This window comes from Anser anser, assembly GCF_964211835.1.
Source record: "Anser anser genome assembly, chromosome: 5".
Lineage (NCBI taxonomy): Eukaryota > Metazoa > Chordata > Aves > Anseriformes > Anatidae > Anser > Anser anser.
The window spans coordinates 30,407,664-30,428,914 of NC_139725.1; the positions used below are offsets into that span (position 1 = coordinate 30,407,664).

The following is a 21,251-nucleotide window of genomic DNA, read 5'->3' on the forward strand; positions in this document are numbered from 1 at the left end:
CTACAAACCCATTATAGTCGGGAACTAAGCCAAAACATCTAAAACATTTAAAGTTTGTACAGGATGCAGCTCTCACATCCTCTGTAATAACAACTTTTGTAAAACAGGATATTGGCCCCCTACATCAAATAAAAAATTAGATGCCACATCTCTGCCTTGGTATTCAAGGGCTCCATAGAAGTGCCCTTCATTAAAGACAGATTGCCTCCCTCTTTCTGTGACCACGACCTCCAACAACAGCCATGCCTCATTAGATCAATGAACCCATCCATCACACGTGCAGAAACGAGACCTCTTCGGGCAGCCAGACATGCTTTGGAGCTTGCTTTCACAAAGATAAGAGTGATCACGGACCTCAGTGTATTCAGAACTAAATGCAAACACTATTTGTTATGCTTAGTGTTCTCACAGCACACATATGGGGAAGGGGAAATAAATGCTCCAGCAAGTAAAGAAGCAAGAGAGAGGGAGTTTTATTTCCTCCTACGTTCTCCATTTAAGATGGTGCCCAAGATAACACGGTTGGAGCACCATTTTTACTTAATTAACCAAGGCTATAATTTAGCTTACAAAGGCACCTCAATATTCCCATTATCAAGGTTTACTTTAGCAATTTTTAGTGTGTGGCGTTTGCATGGCCACATTTGTATAAGGTAAAGGGAAACAAGCAGTGAAGTTATTGCCACTTCTCCTCCAAGTCCTTCTGTCCTCATACTTCCTTGTGTATTTATTCTCCCCCGCCTGCATACAGGGAGAAGACTAGGTAAAACTGAGACCCAGCACCCTGGGACTCATAGCTGTTTCATGCTGTAGCTGTAATATTGGCAAAAATGCAGAAATGAAGGAGGTTAGTTTAAATTTCTCAAAAAAAAAAAGTTATCTCATAAATGAGAAATGAAGAGAAAGTACTTCCTTAGAAGCACAAACTTTATCTAGCAAATTAACTTACTAAAAAAATAGCAGTTAAACCCTATCTTGAGGGGAAACTATGCACACATGTTGGTAAGCTCTTAATATTTACTATGCAAGCACACAAAAGACTTAAGTCCAATCTGCAGAACATGTTATTTTGTTTCAAGTTGCACAAAAATATCAGAGAACAAATATGTATTTCCTCTTGTCTTTACCTTTTTTGTTCTGTACATTCTTAACCCACAAAAAATAATTTGAACACACTTGACTCTGCACAGAAACTGAGTCATGTGCATGTTCCAAAGCCTTGGTTGCAAACCCCCGCTTTTCAGTTGCCAAATCTAGACAAATCTAGGTTACAAATCATTTTTGGAACTAACATGGCAGTTGATGAAAAGTATGTTATAGAGCTCTGATCTCACGGTGTTTGTACCATGCTGCACTATCCTTGCGACATTACAACAAAAACAGGAAAGCAAAATGGTCCTATTTTCTTTCTGACACGGCAGATGAACATCAGTAAGAGCCATGATCCCGGACCATAACCAGGGAACACGGTGTGGGTTGAGCCAGGGAAGTGCCTGTCCCAAAGGGGTAGCGTCTATATATTGTACACCTGCCACAAGATCCGGACCCAAGCACATACAGATTGCTTCCACTAGGACTGCTGCGCCAACACGCAGACTGCTGAATGAGCTAAAAGTATTCAGCTGTGTGCTGGCAAACGAATCATCAGCTACGTTATGAATACAAATCCCCATTATGAGAGCTGATGGGGGAAGCACACAAAGCCCAAATGCCCTCACAGCCTAGCATTGTCCTCTGCACCATTATTTCGGAGGCAGGAAGGAGCAGAAGACAACATCCCTTTACACTAGGGGACTACTGCTTGTCGGGAAAAATCTCAGATCCTTTAAGATCCATTTAAATTCAAGCTCTGTCACTAAATATGGAATTCAAAGACCCATGTTGTTCTTTCAATTAGAGAATAACTTTAAATTAAATTCTTACTGAAAACGTATTGGAATACTTGATGCAAGTATTTGGACAGCTTTCATGAGAAGCCATCAGCAAGGCCTGGACACCAATACTGAAAATACCATTTTCCAAGGCAGGCTTTCCCCTCCCTACTTCAATTGTGTAGCACTTGTAAAAAAAGTGAGTGAAACATTCTCAGAGTATTTTGCTCTATACAGGCTTACTTCACATTACGTCAATTGGAAGTGCAAGGACAAGTACACAGACAAACCTCAAAAAAAGTTTAAAAATTATCAAATCAGAATTTTGTCCTATTTTTGTCTCCTGTTCTTTCAGACCTACCCCTACTAAACTTCAAAAGGTTCTCAAAATTCTCAGAGAGAATGACTTTAAAAATATTCTTAGGTGGCTAAAGGTAATATGGGTTAAGCCCAAAAATATTCTCAGAAATCTTAGTAGGCAGCTATTTGAAGCTGTAAGCACCTTAAATCCTGTTAAAACGTGGCCATCACTTCTCATTTTAAGGCTGACATTTTGGTTTTTCCATTAGAACCAGCTGACGTATTTCCCTCCAAGGCAGACCTCCGGGTGCAGACGAGGAGCATCACTGCAGAACGAAGCAGGAATACCTTGGGCTTGAAGCCCCCACCAGACCAGGGACTCCTGCAGCGTGCTGCGAAGAACTGTTAGCCTCCCTTCACTCTCTTGGGTAAAGAGAAATTTTTATTTGTGACACAAATATTTCTGGCATATTTATAGACCTGAATGTGCTGCTACTAAAAATTCTCTGCCTAACAATTTTGCGCTGGTCTTCAGTGACCACAGTTCATTTTGGTTTAGAAGTAAATAATGTAGACAGAGAGTGACTGTGAGATCTGTGAATGTCACCAATTTTACCTCAAGGATATGTAAAGGATAGCTCTTTCACAAAGAGGCCCGGAGAGTAACACCACTGTCCCCTTTCAATGTTAAGCACAGGAATATGAAGCAGATCAGCTGCATCGCCCCCATTCAGCCTTCAGAAAGGAGGAACAGGCTGACTCATGTTCTGATTTTCAGGGTAGCATCCCTATCACGCCTGGGTGTGCAACTTCAGTAGCCCACCTTCACAGGCAGCCACTCTTTCAGTTACAACCATAACGCTTTACTTGTCTGTATGTACTTACTATTTGTAGCCATGGGCTTTAGTACAAACCAAGCCTTGAGTATATTACATGCTCTAAAATTATGGGCTCCCTCATGCTACACAACGAAACTGCCAGGAGACAACCGTGCCATGAGGAGAGGAGTGCTTTTAGCAGTCTCCTCTCGCATCAGTCAGTGCAGTACACTGTATACTCGTGTCCAGAGACTGGCATGTCCTGACCAAATATTTGTATACCAAAGTCTTACAAAACCTTCCCTCTAACAAACATTTCCAGAAGACAGTAGATGTTTCTACCCTAAAACAAATAAGTTATTTTTACAAACACGCGAGTATCCTCTCTTACACCCTAACCCCCACAAAATAATATCCCACTAAAAGATTTCAGCTTTTACTTGGGAAATGAGGAAGGACGATGGATTGGCTTTAATGAATGTGAATTAAGCCTCCTTCCTCCCCCCCCCCCATCTGCTCACACCAGCACAAACAGATGGGACACAATGCTTCTGCAGTATCCACAACACAGACAGTCCACAGAATGACCGTTTACATGAAATTCTGCATTTTGTCCTCCCCACCCTTTTTTTTAAATTGAGCATGAACCAGCACCACCACTTTGGGCCGTCCCAATAAAACATCTTCTTTGAATACGCTTATCACACGCCTGCTCCTCTAAATGGAAAATCAGCAATCTTGCGTGGATCAACTTAAATCTTCTTTTTGAGAAGAGAGTCCCATAAGATGTTACAGAAGTCTATGTCATAAATATTGCAACTTGTGGTTTATGAGCAGACTCAGAAGTTGTAGACAAGAAGGCATAAATCCCAGGACTCGGACAGTGCCACGTAAAAGCTAAACTAAGTGTCATTCTGCTGAATGAATTAAGAAAATAGAGGTCAAAGCGTAAGTAAGAGGAAAGTGCAAGAGAAAACATGCTGTTACATGCAACTTCATGCCTAGCATTCTTTAACTACATTATTCCTAATATTTAATACATGGAAAACACTTATGTAAGGCTACTGCATAAGCTTGGACAGGAATACTTCTGAATACTGGGGAGACATCTGAGACCAAATCTACAACTCGGGTTTGTGTCCTTTGACTCTTCCCTAAGATCTGCATAGAACACAGACAGTTAAACAAAAAAATATTTCATCCAGCCTCTGACAGGAATCAATGCAGACATTTCCAAAGGAGCAATATAAAATCTTATTACAGCAGCAGTTCCCACAGTTATGGTACATGATGTGCCAGTGATCTCTCAAAATCCAAATATTCTACTTGCTTCCAGATGGATTTAAAAAAAAAAAAAAAACATAAAACCTACAATCCCAAACTCCGGACCACACATTTTCACATAATAATGCCAAGGGAAATGCAAGCTATTATGTTAAAGGCTAATACAAAGGTGAAACCTTCCCCTTCATCAGCAAGCACTTAAGTATATCTAGATTTCTTCATATAAGATCATCAAAACTAACAAGGGTTCTCTAGCTCTCATTTCCGAGAAAAAAGTACTGAAGCACTTAATCAATGATTTGTATGCTTTCACATCCTGCTTGATTTTGCAGGTGCACATTTATTTATTTGATTTATAAAACGTAAATTAGTGCCTTAAACCCTGGCTCTGCATATGCTACCATAAATTTCATTTCACACTGAAATTCAGTGCAAAAAATGTTCTTTCTGGTATAAAATAGAGTATTCCAACACAGGAAATTCAACAAACAAACAAACAAACAAACAAACAAGGCCACAACTCTAGAAGTAACAGCAAGACACCCCCCCCTTTTTTCTTTTTTTTTTGTGAAAGGTTCCTGCAAGAGAACAGGCATCTTGCTGTGTGTGTGAAGATGAATCAGTCCTAGGCATAGACCCAACCACCTCTGCTATCACCTGGAGGTCAGAATGACGGATCTCTCTGGTACAGGATCTCCAGGCTGGCACTCCTGAGCTTTGCTATGCCTTGGTTCCCCTGTAGCCAGGGTACAGGGGTAGGAACTTGCCAAGTATTGTGTGCAGTTTTTCCCAAATCTCCTTTTTAGCTCCTTCAGAAGAAGAAACAAAAGTGTAAGATCTTCCGGTGGATTGGAAAACCATGTTTAAGACCCCAACGTAAACTATACTATGCAAGAAAGACAAAAATGGCTCAGCCTGCTTTTACTGTCCAAGGATTTAATGCTTTAATCTATTAGCAAAGAAAGAGGTGAAAAGCAAGGCAATGGCATTGCCTCGCCTCTGGGCCAAAATGCAGACCAGTGGTCACTAACAGGAGATTCTTAACCTGGAAGAATGGAATTGCAGGATTTGTTGAATTGGCTATTACAAGGCATTGCCAGGGAAAACAGCAAGAGGAGTAAGGCATCTATTTCAAAAATATTAAAATAATTTCTCAAGGTGCCTTTGTGAAGCCTCTTTAGTATGCTATACCTGCCCTGTTACAGCCACTTAAACATTGTGAAATACAAGACACAAACTAAATGCCCTTAAGGTATCAGTCCAGAAAAAGGAAATGCTACAAAAGCAGTACTTAACAATTTTCCTCAAAGTGGGTATAATTTATGAAAAATTCATAAAATCTACTAAAAAATTTCAACTCATTAAATATGGGTTTCATCATACCTTAACTTACCTGTGAGCACTTTGCAACGTCCTAACAAACCTGTCAAAATTCTTTACAATGCTTCTGCTGTTAATACATAATTTGACATTTACATTTTTGAGTGTGTTTTCTGCCTATTTTGGTTAGCCCAACACCGTGTTAGTTATTATCAATACAGAATTAACTAGCATATGCAAAAGGCACGTCCCATTCTAACCTGAAAACATTGATCTCTTGCATTGAGAGTCATATCTTTACTGACAAAAGCAAAAGCTTTCACACTGAATAAAAAAATGCACAAATATGAAAAGAACTTTAATAAGACTTCTTGCATATTTACTGAAAATTGATTTCCCATATGCTAATTATAGGGTTAATTGGTTCCATCTGCACCAGGTTTCTGAGCACAACAGACATCCTGCTGAAGGTGCACCTAGTGTATATGTAAGAACTCATACAGAGTGAGTTTGTGATGCTGGTGAAGGGAAGGATACTTAATGGTTGGAACTAAAACCAACAAAATACAACTTCTGGATGCAACTCCTGCAGTCACCATGCTTGACCTTATTTTGAAAAGATTGCTTTTTTGACAGCTATGTGCCTACACTGCAAGTTAAAACCGGGAAAATAACACACATGCAGTTTAAGATCTTCCTTCCCACTCCCTTAGTCATATGCTAGCCTTGGACAGAATCAGCCTCTTTGTGGTAACTCTAAAAAACAGGAAGATCCCTTAAGTTTCTGTTAAAAGCAAGCAACTTCAAGAGAAAATTTGTGAATTGGTAGTTGAAGGCAGCATGCAAGCAGTCTATGTTCCTCTGGTCTCAACCTTTCCATCAATGTACTTGCAGTCAGATCTGGATGGAAGAGGGTGTCCTCCTCAGTTCTGTACTTTAGGAGAAATACCCGTACCCACATACATTTCTTTCACTTACTGCTCAAGTATATGCGTCCTGGTAACCCAGTTCTGGTAGCAGTCTCACCAATAATATAGCCAAACCAAAGGCACTGCACAATACTCAAACTGCCCTCTTTTGCACTGTGTATCAATTCAGAAACACAAAGAAGCTCATTTAAAGAAAAAAATTGTAACCGTTTCATAGGAGAAACTTTAAAGGCACCAAAGTTTCAATAAAAACAGAAAAGCAATCAAATAAATAAACTTTCCCTTGTAGGAACATAGGCGGGCTGACTTTCAAATGTCATACAAACACATACTACAGTTAAACACATGCACAAGCACACTTAGAGATTAGGAATGCTTTCCTTAATCAAACTTATATATAAGAGAAAATATACTAGCGACCCTCATATAAACAACTCCAGCTTTCACAAAACAATTGCAAGAAAATATACATTGTCTTTTGCTGACTCAATACATTCAGCAATATTAATATATATGTGTAGGGTTTTAACCCTATAAAATTGTTTTTTGTTATGTTTTAGGAAGCCACTTTCACAGACAATACAAGTCTCAAAACTCTCTCTAAGTACTGAAACAATGTTGACTTTTTTTTTTTTAAGGCGCTTTTAACAGAAACAGTTTTGGGAATTCATTGTGAACTTAGCAAATTTGCTTTGGTTGTCCTGAAACTGCATCTCTGCAAATAAATTATGTTTTGAAAAAAAAAAAAAAAAACTACCAAGTTTTTATAACTGCCATCCTAAATCTCCATGTTCTAAAGGAATTATTGCCTTTAAGAAAGCTTCTCACTCTACAGCTTACATAGCACTTAAGTAAAAATACTTTCCACACTGACATCTAGTGAAGTTTTACAGTAAAAAGAAAAATTCTGTTCTTCTATTTTGCACCCACAGGTTTTCATCTTCCACATTAGCCATATTTCAATCACTAACTTATGTATAAAATCACTAGAATTTGTAGCACATTTGTACATTATGCACTCTTTTATTTTAAAAGATATTTTGCCACTATTTTTAAATAACACATTTACCTGCCAGAGTCCCAGAAATTCTGATGAGTATATTAGAGGAGGTTATCATTATAAGACCTGGGGTATATTAAAGGAAGTTATAAAGATAAGATCTGGGATAGATCTGGGAAAATTAAACTTAAAACATGTCTAACAAAGTTACTGTTTTTCCATTATGCTAAGTGAAAATCTGCAGTTCCCATTTCCCAGTAGGCATTCTGATCAGCTGGATCTTGTTGCTTAAGGTATTGTTTCAAATGTAACATATCTATTTGTAGAAAACAAACAAAAACACCATAAAAGAAATATGTCATACTCCCAGTATTAAAAAAAAAAAAATACTGTAAGACTCAACAACAGCTATCAGAAAGCAGATCCCTAAGCCCTCTGGCTATTATTGTACTTTAAGGGCTAAACATCCAACACCAAAAAAAACAAAAACCACCCACAACTTTACTAAGTTCAGTGTGAATTATGAATGAAAAAACATTTTAATTCATACACTTAAGATATTAATAAGACAAGTTCTCTCTCTTCTCTATGCAGTATCTGCAAAGCTTGTATTCATTCCTACATTCTCTCCATAATCAGTGAAGAAAGAAAGAGTCCTTTGGGAATACCTAAATTAGCCTCCTGCTCTGAATCATCACAGAGGATGGAAGGCTGTATGAAAAGCATACATATTCTTTGAGGATTTAAAAGTGGACAGACTGTTAAAGAGAGCTCATGAGTTTCTTGGCCCCAGAGCTGCCAGTCTACCCGCACAGGGACAACAAACTCAAAAGCCTTCTACCCTCCTGAAGCTGCCCTCCAGGTAGGGACAAGACACTCTTAGACCAGCTACAACATTAATTCAGTACTCATTAAGGTTCCAAAAGCAAAGTCTCATTTTTATGCCCCATCAAAAGAAGGCAGTTAAGCACTGCCTGACACAACTTACAGGAGGCTCAGTGCTGACTCCAGGGAAAATATATCGCCTATTGAATCACAAGCACAACTATAAATGCCTTGTGCAGTGGCAGATACTTGAAGAGAGACAGATTATGTGTTTTCCCTTCTCATTAGCGATTGCACTCCAGACAAGAGTTTGGGTTCTGCTGTTTCAGACTGCCACGTAACCGTAGCTTGGAACAGAACCAGTTGACTTGAGACTTTCCAGCCTCAAAACACAAAGGAGAAGAAAGGAAAGGTGCACTTAGACAGAGATCACGCTTAAAATGGAAACATTCACTCCCAGGCAAAGTGTTTTCAACACTTCCTTGGTAAAAAACATAGAGACCTTCAAGTCAAAAGCAGCAGAAAATCCTGGTCTAGGGACTGGGACCTCGGTACTTGAGCTTGAGCTCCAATCTGCTGAGACCAGTGCCATCAGCTTCACAACAGGAGTCTGGAAAGCTAGTTGTCTTCTGGTGCTTGAGGGAGGTGAGGGGGAAAAACAGCTGGATATTAAATATGTTTTGGCTAAAAGCTGCCTGAAGCTAAATTACACACTTGTAATCACTTCAATTGCAAGGCAGAAATACTAGTAATTAATTGTGTCAATGTGACAGGATTTAAAACAACCAAACAGAATTCTTGGTACTGTATAAAATGTAAAAATCTGAAATCTATCAACATTTTATAAACTGAAATTAGTTCCACTTACAATGGCAGCAGAATGAGTTTCTCCAGTTAATAGCCTTCTCTTCATCTGAATCTAATCTTGACAACAGAAAAGAAACACCATAAAGAATTATGAAATGGAAAAATGGCTTCTGTTTAAAAATGAGGAACTCAGAATACTTGCACTCTATTTCAAATTTTGTCACAGAGAAGCTCAGTAATCTGAGGTAAAGCTGCCAGATGTCCAGCTTTCTCCAGACGCAGCCCTTTTTTTCCACCCAGAAATTCTGTCCAGACAGAAAAAAAAGAGAAATTTGGCCATTTGCCTGGAATTTCCAGATGCTGGGCAGCATAGTCATGCAGTAGCTCTGACGCGGTTGCTAGATGCTTGGAAATCCTGCAGAATGTGTGTGCGTGTGCTGGGACTGTCACACTTCCAAATAAACAGTTACCTTGTGTGCAGCCGTGCAGAACACACCCAGCATGCTGCATTTACTGAGAACTCCTGAGTAAGATAGGCCAGATAGGATCCAAAATGCGTCCCCAGTTTCCTGGACAGAAAACTGAGCAAGCCCTTACATGAAGCATTCACTCTACAGCAATCTTCTGAGTGCACCCACATGCATACATACACAAGAAATCTGGAACAGCACGTGGGGCCACCAGGATATTTACTAGTTCAGGACAAGTAACATAGCAATGGTCACATTGCTGCTGCACACATCTCAAGATTCAGAACTAGACTTACAGGGATCTAGCACCCGGTTGCACAGCAAAATCCGCAGCATGAATTAAACTTGGAAATTTAAAAAAAAAAAAAAAAAAAGGCAGCGAGATTGAGATGCCTAGAAGGGGGATACACGCTAGGCAGCAACTGGAGCAGCAGTAACTACAGACAAATAACAGGAAAGGCTGAAGAGCTTCCCAGGAAAATTAAATCTGCCTTTAAACTCTCGTCCACATCTTGGTCAAGGGCCTTCTGACTGAACAAGAAGGTACCAGAAAGCATCCATGCTTCTACAGGCATTTTGCATGAAGCCTCATAGCTTGTAATCATCAGCTCACTTTGCAGAGATCACATCTCACTAATGCAGATTGAGGAATATCTATTTAATGAAACCTAAAAGATTTAATAGATGCCAAGCTATGCAGCACCATAAAAGCTCTGGTAATAGAGAGCTTGGCCAAAAGCAGAGTATTAGGGATATAACAGATTTTCAGTCCAATGGTGATACACAGGCAGCTATGGAATGGAAGTTTTAGGGAAAAAACCTTTAGATCTAGACAGATACTAAGCCCTTGAATCTTTTACACAGAGTGGGAAAATTGAGTTAAAGACACAACACCTCTCCACCTCTCAAAGACATTTTAATATCATTCAAATAATGTCTGTTAATGTACCCTTACAAATGAGACACAGCATGACATCCTAGCATCCTAGGTAAAAAAAAAAAAAAAGTGATTTCTACACTAGTAGTAGTCATTGCATACACAGACACTAATAGGTAATGGCTTTCCTTCACAAAAGAAACCCATGAAAAAAGCTTGACAAGGGTTCAGTGAAATAATTTATCATGGAAACTCTGAAGATTATTATTTAAGGTCTGTGGCCAAACTCAGTATCATTAACAATACATTTTCACATTCATTGCCAAAAAATATGCTGGCACAATATTACCAGACTGAAACAAAATATTCATTAAAATAAAAAAGTTATTTCAAAGTTAAAAATTAGTACCACTTTAATTCTTCCTCAGTGAACGCATATTACCAAATAATACTGTATTATTATCATCATCACATCCTGATTTAATGAGATTTCCCCAACTTTTAACAACCATAGTGAGGTTCTGAGCACCCATAGCTGTTTCTGGTTATTAGTAGAAGTCTTCTGGTATTGACAGGTCTCCTGGTTTCATCAGAACAGGCTAGATGGGCTGGGTCTCATTTTTCTTCAACTTGAAACCTGATGATGTGAAAAGGGCAGGTGCAGGCACTACATTATCTCCAGGCTGTCCTACAGTGCTTTAAGCTGTTTGTGGTGACAATTATCACCACCAGTGGGACTAGGTGGATCCAATCACTGGAAGCCGTTCTAAAGCATGTACACAATATCAGCCTCAGAATGGAGCAACAAAACTGTTATTGAGCATCAGGCTGACTACATATTTGGCTTGTGGATTGTTAATATGCTAAACCAAAAGGATGTCTGAAAAATGAAAATATACGTGCCTGTCTGGTACAGCAAATTCAGCAAGCAGCTGTTTATAGATGAAGTGGGAAAGTAATCTGAGCTCAGGCAAAATGGATTAGTTTTTCCTGAAATCAATGAAAAATACATGAAGCCCAACATTAGCAGCTGGACCTCAAAATCTTCAAGAACAGCATGGATAGAGAGCTTATTTCCATACAGTCCCTCTGGACTGAACCGAAACAGCAGAAAACTGATGTCTGAACATCTGGTAACACCACAGTACAGAGTACGAAAAGCTCTGCTACCCCTTCATTTCTGTGCCATATTGTAGGACTGAAATTACTACCTTGGATAATTCTGAACCACGGTCAAAAGATGTAGCAATTTCCAAATTCCCCCTTGCCAACAGGATCCAGGCTGCTTCACTTAACATCCAATTCTAAAACCCTCCACTAAGCAGGCCATGCTTAAAAGCAACGTCTGCTTTAATTTAGCAAAATGTTCTTCATTACATAAAGACAAATGACGGGCAAAGATTTTTTTCTGCTATAAGCAATCATAAATGTATGCCTCTCTGCATTCTCTAAAGAACCAAGCAACACTTCAGTGTTTTATTTTCTTAATTTTTAGAGGACCTAGGGCCAAGCTCTTTAATTAATTTAGTCTCTGAAAATCACCTAAATCAACTTACACAAGGAAATTAGCCAAATTAGTTTGTCTTCATTAAACTTGTGACTCAGGCCACCCTGACCTGCTTAAGTATAAAAAAAAAAAAAAATCAATCCCTGTGCTCGTGTAATTAGCTTACTGAAACCAATTAAATGCATGAAAGTGCATTATAAATAAATAAATGCTAGATAAATGCTAGTTGAGAAGACTTAATTATTCCTCCAAGTTCAGTGACAGACATGGACACTAAAATTATTCCGTATTTCCTTGCTGACACGTTTAGAAAAGATACCTTCCCCATCCAAAAAAATCCATCAAGCATCAATTAAAGAGATTTTTATGTTGCTTTTTTTTTTTTACACTCGAATCAAACAGGATCTTTTTAACGCTACCTCCTACGGCATTACGGGAGAGGCAGAAGGAAACTCTCTAGAATCACATTATACCTCAAAGAGGTTCAGCAGATGAAAAGAGTTCCTTCACCTCCAGCCCATTTCTACTGGTCTGCCAATGAAGCTCCAGGGAAAGAACATTTATGGCAAGCCTCATCTTACCTAGTTGTAACTATCTAAACTTTTGCTCTGAAGCATGAAGATTCTGTTTAAACTCCTCCTAGAGTTCACTGAACAGAGATAGATAGGTATTTCTTGAGGCAAGAAACACTACTTTTAAGATATGCTTCCAAAACTGAACTAACTCTTCTGCATCTGAAGTCGTGCAAATGTTTACATCACCTACCGTTCACTGGTCAAATTAAATATATTCGCATGCAAAGGATGGCAACTCACCTCACTGAAATGTGGCAACAATAAAGCGTTGAGCTCAATCCCTCTACTTTTCCTGCAGTCAAAACAGAACATCTTCCTCAAGCATCTACCTGAAAATGGAATTAAGCTTATTGCGGAGGCATTTCTGTCTCAAACCACCTAGCTATCTGAAATAGCTGTCTGGATAGCTATTTCAAACTAGGCATTTCATTCGAGACAACGGAAACACAAGCAAGATGAATCCTAGACAGTGCACGGCATCACAAACATACATTTAGAGTTAGCTGAGCAGATACTGAATGTTTTAATTTCACTTACATAACTCTAATAATACAAATACTCCAATTTAGACTATTTTAAATTAACGCTGTTAGCACTTATCGTGACCTTAACACTGGAAGGGGGTGTTGACACACCTGGCAGTCTAGAGGATGATTTTGGAATAAAATCAAGCAGAAAATCTGCAGAAAATAAAAGACAACTGAGCAAATGGTATGACCTGAGCAGGCAGCAATAGTCACGCCCATAGTTACCATAAGAACTACAACACCATGTATTTCTCCAGTCCAGCCAATTACAAGGACTTCACCTATCCAGATTATTCCTTGAAATCGTGAAGTCACTCAAGTTTTGGCAAGAGTTTATGATCTTTGGGAACACCAAGGTATAATACGATTTCAAGCACAGATATTTATCCATTAAGAACTGCAATAAAAACACCTTGCAATCTTCAGTCAATTGGCTAATTTGGGAAAAAAATGTGAAAATCACACCTTTACATCCTACTACAATACTGTTTGCTATCCCAGTAAATCCTTACTATAATTGATAGCTTTGCAAATAGTATTTTCTAACACAGCTGCAGGTCCTCAAATAAGACGAACAAAACAGCTACAGTAAAGCAGCTCTATCTAGCTCAGGTAGATATAACAATACATTCAATGATGGGGACATTCTGTTGACAGTCTACAATTGTAAGTTTGAAAAAAATTGCATTCCTTCTGGAATTTTAAATGCTACAGACCCATTCAGGGTCTTCATCAATTTTATTTTTAAATCTTCACCTAGCGTTAAACACATTATTTAAAAGGAAAAAAAAACAAAAACAAAAACACACACACAAATGCATTCAAATTGGCAGATCCCCCTTCTTGAATATTCACTTACAATAAGAAGAAAATGCTGGACTGATTTCCTGGACATTCCTGAGGCAAATGCCAGTTATGATCTCACCTGATACAAAGGTCTCATGGAAACAGGTCATTTCTCTGCTCCCATTTCCACCTGAAATATTTCACCCTGACCCAAAACACTTGAACTACCGGATCTCACCTAAGTACTTTAAAAAAAAAAATACTCATTTGAATTTAAATAATTCTATTTGAATTAAGTACCCTATTCTCTATGTAAATTAGATCAGCATTAATTATCTTCCTTTTACAGAGAAAGTGAGACCCACTAAAATTCAGTGACTGCTTTCTACAGTCATTTAATACCTCAATAAGACAGAAAACATTATCAGAATTTCTTAGCATTCTACTTTAGAGGTGCACTCACTTTGTTTAGGACAAAATAGAAGGAAAAGTGAATCAGAATCTACATAGCTTATAATCATGAAGAGGTCAGTCAGTACTGTAATGCTCTTATATATTCCACAATAGGAACTATTTGCAGACTTCAAAGGCCCATTGATGTTTTGCTTCCTGACAAAATGATCTAGAGACTCTAGGTTTCCTAGAAGTGCTCCTGCTGAATGTGCCCTGAAGGAACTTGCTTGGTCCTACCTCCTCCCTGTACTCTGAGAACCTGACTCACAATAACTCCACTTCAACAAAGCCATACCAACTTAAAAATAAAAATTCCGTTTTATTAGTCGAAAGGGTTTGCTGAGGGACTGAAGAAAGCCTAAATTTCCCGAGGTAGTTAAAACGTTGCTTCTCTTCAGCCCTTCACAGTAACAATCAGCTAGTGATACAAACCATGAAGTCATTACTCTTGTCCAAGATTCTTATATCCAGAATTAGATCTGAAACAGCAAGTCTCTACCATGCCTTGAATGACAACAGTAAACAAACAAGCAAACAAAAATTATTACATACTTGAAACATTTTCAGTTTATTAAATAGAAGTGTCATTTTCTGTTTTAAAACACTTCTTAAAAAAGTATCACTAGTCAATTACATACACGACATTAAAGTAAGCCAAAGAAAGGGCCTGGTTTTCTGTTTGAGAATAAAGGTGTTTGGAAAGATGCCTATACAAAACTACTCATTTCTCCTCCATTAATCCAATGTGATTTTCCCGTAAGCATACCTGGTTTGCTATACCCAATTTCAATTTGCATAAATTCTTCCCAGAAAAGAAACAATTACCTAACCTAATGATTTCTCCATTAATGGACATTTTGGCAACAATAGATAATGTAGAAATCCTTGATTAGCTTCAGGAGAATTCTGACTGGCATAAACAGGCATTTATATCAATAAGTGCCTCAGCACAAGTTTGATTTAAATGCAGGACACCCGGCGTCCTGAGGGAATACAGCTGATCTAGGTATCCCAAGTAAATTAAGGTATACCCAAAACGCTGTTTTTTTTTTGTTTGTTTGTTTGTCTGGTTGTTTTTTTGGTTTTTTTTTGGCTTTTGAAAGAGATGCACTCAAACAATGCCCTGATATCTAACTGGATAAAACATCTCTTCTTGCTACCAGCCCCTCTCCAACTGCAGCTCTGTCCCTGTACCAACCCTCACCCCAGTCATCAGTCGAGCCTCAGCCCCAGATACCAAGGCATGGCCCTGATGACCTAGAGGACAGAGCTCCTTTTGCAATGCACCCTTTGGTAGCCCCTTCCCAGCTCCATTCCTGCTACAGCTCTAAACTCTGTTTCTTTCTCAACCCTAATCCTACTCCCAACCCACGGCATCATCGCCAAACCATATTCTCCTCTAAATCCAAACCACTCTTGAGTTTTTGTTTCTTTATCAAAGAATGCTCTTCAAAACATTGTTTTACATGGTAAACCAGTTTGACATTAATAACATAGGTGATATCACTAATGCAGCTTTTGCTCATTGAATTACAAGTATACAAAGAGAAAGTGGCAGCCACTAAAACATAGGAACTAATTTGCTGAAAAAGGAAAAGGACAAATAGTTTTAAAGGGAAGGGATAATAGTTTAGCATTTTAAATGTACTAGATATACCACAAAAGGAGCATCTAAGTCCTGTCTATCTAGGAGTCATGCTCACAGAAGGGGGTGTACTGTACTTTCAACATCCTTAATATACAATCAAAAAAGATAGGCACTCAGGTATTACAAATCCTAGCCTACATCTGGATGGCTTGCTTAACTTTTTGCAACCTCAATTTTTTTCAGCAGTAAAATGGAAATAATAATTATAATAAATAAATAAAATAATTTTCTGACACTAAGTCTGTGAAGCTTAACTCATTCAAATTCTGTGAAAGTGTTATTAGCTCCTTATAGGAAAAGCATTATTTAATTAAGCACCATTATTATTCAAAAGGAGCAACTGTAACAAAAATAAAATCCTATTTCTGTTATTGTCTATTGCAATTTTCATACAACTGCCCAACCCCCCAAAAGGAGCACTTGTCCCCTTTCTGATAAGGGCTTATGCTAGTTAAAAGTGTATTACCTAAGAAAATATATTCTACTCTACCATAAAAACCATGGTTTTGACCAGTGACAAACATATTACGATTGTCAGAATTTTTAATAGCATTTTTAAATTACTCAGATGAAGGCTCTTTTCCTGAGTTTCATGTAGATTTTAAAGTATTTTAACTAAAAATGAAAAACAAGCCTACATTCTAATCTCTTATGCTGTCTTAGTGAATTAGAATGGTTCTTAACTCTTTATGGGCATAGAAACAAAAACTAATGAAACACATTGCTTTAATCTGTCTGTCTACAACTAGCCCAAAGTTGGTGTTGGTAGTTCTCAGCCAATACTGCATCGTTCTTTACCTAAATTGCACGTATTCCTAAATAAAATGATAATGAAAGGAAGAAGAAAATGCAAAAGAGATGCTGCAGCCTTAACTAGTACAGGCTGGAGCAGAATCCAGATGGCCTCTTTTAACTTTTCAGAGAACTCCAGGGTGCAGTAGCTTCCCCTCAGAGCTTTCATGTACTGCCTAATTCAGTGACGCTTCCCTTGATTATACATGCTGGGACACAGAGCCCCATAGATGCGAACAAACACATCTATTACCGTGTTTTTTCTCTGGGCTGTGGTCACTGTCCAGATCATGGAGGCCAAATGTAATCACCGAGTATGAATCTGACCAAGAAACTGACAGAAACAACAGGCAAATTCTTGCCTCTGCTGTGATCCCCATCTGGATAGAGGACAACTTCGCTACAGCTGGTCCTGAAAGCCCAGGCCTGAGAGAAAATAACTACCCAGCACACAGCTCTGTAGAAAAGAGTTGTAAGATCACCCTCCCCTGTTTTAAGGGCTACCTCAAATATGGGACTGAGCAGAAGTGGGCCGCGTGGTGCTTCAAAGGCCATAATCAGGTATGCAACACAAGGAACAACAGAGAGCAATTGATGTAATTTAGATGGCCCACAACAAGGTCTAAGACAAAACAAGGAAGTCTCCAAACCCTGAACAGATGAAGTTCTGAAAGATTTGGTCACAGTAGAAAGCCGCTGTAAGCCCATTCTTTCCTAGGTTACAAACTCTGTCATGGACCTCTTAGGCAGAGTGTCTGGAGTCTTACACAAGCACTTCTTACACAAAGTGCTACACAGTCTTTAAAAAAGCTTTATGTCACCTGCAAGTCAGCAGCACTGAGACCACAAAGCCTCTCTGCATTGCAACAGCAGGTTTGCATGCTACAAAGTTAGATACAGCAAATCAGTATTACTTCCTACTTAACTAGCATGCTCCTTTCAGATCATTTCACACATAATTTGGAACTAATGGTACACTTGGAGACATAAGTAGCACTGGTAAACAAGCCACTTCTCTCATTCAGAAGGTTTCCAGCACATTTAAAGAAAGGCTTCTTCCACGTAGTACATTTTGCCATGGGGAGTAAAGATTAGCTCCTGTTTCTGTCACAGAGCTTAAAGAATAGGATGTAGCACAATGTTAAAGGTATCTGCTTATCTCAGTCGACTTGAAGCCAATCATTCCCCAAAAATTTAACACTATTTACTCAACACCAAACAGTTTGAAAACAGAACCAAAAGATTATTGCACACCTTCTAAAATATCGAGTTTTCTTAGTCTAGATTACATATAAAAACTTCCTAACCTAACCTCTCCTAACCTCTAATCTAAATCTCCCCTCTTAGTTTAAAACCATTCCCCCTTGTCCTAAAATAATCTGCCCGAGCAAAAAGTTGCTCTCCATCTTTTTCATAAGCCCCCTTTAAATACTGAAAAGTTGCAATAAGGTCACCCCTGAGCCTTCTCTTCAGGCTGAACAGCCCCAGGAGAGGAGAAATAGGAAGATGTGCTATACTTCCTTTCTCCAGACTCAGAATTGCCATTTATAATCAATATAAGGAAGCAAATTATTTATTTTCATCAGTTTCCAGAGACAACAAAAAGATTTGTCATTATTTCAGCCTCTTTTGTTATCTACACTGCTCACTGCCTAAGAGCCCCAAGTGTAGCCCAGGGTTCAGTGGTGAAAGGCATTAACGTGTCCCAATACTAACAGTTTGCTTGTCCTAGCAAACTATCCTTTATAAGTCAGCACATACGCAAAATGAAATGAAGAGTAAAGAAAAAAAACATTTCAAGTACCGTGCCATGTAGTTTGTGGACATCGTATCTTATCTGAGCAAATTCACGGAGTCCAAAAGATCCCCCAACAAGATACAGCTGAAAAACAACAAAATGAAAATACGAGTTAGGACTAATGCAAAAAAGCACATCCACATACTGACCCCCTTCATTTTCCGAGGTGCTCTGCTATTCTTCCAGCAGAAACACCAGGAACTGAAGAAAACGAACAACTGGAACATACATCTAGGAGCAGGAGTATGTGGAACGTCAGAGATTTTTCTTCCACTCTTTGGGCCAGGATTTCACAAATTTCTTCCTTCATATACAAACAGGTGCATCACGACTCCCATTCTCTAGGAATTTCGTCTCCTCTTACCGCTTTTTTACCTCCCCATATGGCTTCCTGACATAATTGCAACAATGGAACCTTTTGTTACTGCCACAGCATTTATTCCCATCATTTTCAAACTCTGTGGGGAAGTAACAATACGGTGTTGACTGGCTCTGATGTCTGTGTGTTCCAGATCTAATTATGCTTCTGAACAGGACGGCTCACTGGAACTGCGGTTCAGTGATACATTATCAACTAAGCTAAGAAATCATATCCAGCACACCTGCACCGTTATTATTGCCTCCTTAGTTGTCTTGCAATTCCCTCCACACCTGCAAAGCTTATGAAAGAGAGCAATACAGGGATTAAGGGGGGGGGAGTGCTTCATAGCAGCATTAAAAAAATTATTATTCTTTCTTATGGCAGAGGGATATTATAAAATTGCCTATGTATTTTTATCGTTGAAAATGGACAGATCAACCAAAAGATCAAATATTGTTAACAAACACCATGAAGGACTTAAAAAGTAGCTTAGAAATCTCTCCACTTTGTGGAAGAATCAGGTTTTTTCACTGCTGCTCTGACCTGACAGACTTTTTCTGCCGTTCTCTGCTCAGGCTGAAAGGCTTCACATCTACAGATGAGCATCTTAAGGAAGGCTGCAGAAGCAAAAGGAAGAGGAGAGGACCAACCTGTTTTAACTCCTTTAACTGTTACAGTCCTTCATTAGAGGCTGCTGCTGGTAGCCATTCTCTGTGCAATGATGGTTGATTTCTTGATACACATTAGGTTTGCTCCAATGGCTTGTGTTCAATAATTGTTATAATTATGCTGCACAGGTAGTTAAAAATGTATGTGCTTTCCAGACAGTATGCTATCCCAAGTTCAGGCCATTGAAGCCACAAAGCCATACGCATTCAGTTAAAACAAACAAACAAGCCTTCTACATTTATTCCTTCCATTTACTCTTTCTAGAAGGTGCAGGACTATGTGATTTTCCATCAAGCAGATAAAGCTACTCAGAAACAAGCACGTGAACGTACTCCCCACGCCCCCAGAGCAGAGGCAGGTTACAGACTGGGCTCCTGGGAACAGAGGTGCTCTGTGCAGTGCAGGGAACGCTGCGCCAACAGCCAGGAGGTAAAGGCTCCAGTCTCCTGGCCTGGCCCTTTTGACAACCTTACAAATGCAGCTGATGAGTAGAAACAAACAGACCAAAGTTTTGCGATATGAGTATCCAGCTGCTAGGCCACAAAGCTGCAATTTCAGAAAGCCGATAAGAAAATCATCACGCAGTAGCAAGCAACTTTGAGGGACCTCACACCTCCGCTGTTTGAGGAATTAATGTTGCTCTTGCAGATACTGAATCATCAATATACATAATAGAGAAGAAAGTGTTAAAGGGAAAAGAATGTCTTCCTCACGTATAACTACTTTGGTAAGAAAGAATAACAAGAAAAAAAAGTATTCAAAATGGTTAAAAAGAATGTGAATATTAAGATTTATTCCGTCAAAGCAGGTTTGTCAGCTGAAGGTATGGTATCTTCATACCATATGCTGGAAGTCTCGAGGATCAGACAATAATTGAACGTTACTATGGCTGACACCTATCAGCTAATGAAAATCTATGCCGATTCTTTAAGTCCTAGTGAGTATTCTGTTAATTAACAGCCTACGAGTTAATTTAAACTTCGTGTCCTAACAAACAGAAATCTGTAGTAGTATAGACAAGATTACGGCTGTTACAAACTACAGCTTATGTTTGTCTTGTCAGTGAGGGGCTGTGGTAGAGCAAAAACAGCTGCACTAGAACTGGTTCAGTGCACAGTTGTTCAAGTAGGTGGAAAGTAGAAATTATGATATCACTTCAAAATTAATTTATCCAACAACAGGCTTGCATAAAGTATGTTGTTATGAGACGCAACATGAACAAAACCATGCTCCAACTAAAATAAATAAATATTTTTCTTTAGCTTTGATAATTTAAAACTATGTAATGTACTTCATAGCTAGGGGAAATCGGGTAGATAGCTGTTGCATGAAATAAGTCATGCTACTCATTTTGCATTTTGTCTCATCACATTCTATCACTTGTTTGACAGCAAACATCCATTATACACTGCATTTTATGTTTGCAGCTATACACGTTAAAAAATTTGATACTCACACACACCTCTCCTCCTTAAGACAAGTTTTGGCCTGAAACTGTAATTTTACTCAGAACTCCTTTACGCTGCTAAAGGGAAGGAAAAGAAGAGAAAGAAAACACTTGGATTCTGACCTACTTTTGCCCTTCATACTGCTTATGCTAAGCAGTATAGCCAGCCTGGCCAGTTGGACATTTT

The 21,251-nt window shown here is 38.8% G+C and overlaps 1 protein-coding gene across 7 annotated transcripts in view; it reads right to left on the bottom strand.

Moving 5' to 3' along the window:
* Positions 1-21,251, bottom strand: part of COX16 (cytochrome c oxidase assembly factor COX16) — a 48,023-nt gene that overhangs the window by 13,542 nt on the left and 13,230 nt on the right. For 2 of the 7 annotated variants that reach the window (XM_083836661.1, XM_083836662.1), the window contains 3 exons: positions 18,594-18,671; positions 12,824-12,908; positions 9,216-9,266 (listed from right to left, as the gene is read on the bottom strand). In XM_083836661.1, coding sequence (XP_083692787.1) covers positions 9,216-9,266; positions 12,824-12,908; positions 18,594-18,616 — 159 coding nt within the window. In that variant the 5' untranslated portion in view covers positions 18,617-18,671. Of the gene's footprint in view, positions 1-9,215; positions 9,267-12,823; positions 12,913-18,593; positions 18,672-21,251 lie in introns of all 7 variants that reach the window. The other 5 variants (XM_083836664.1, XM_083836665.1, XM_083836663.1 and 2 more) reach the window with 3 other exon arrangements.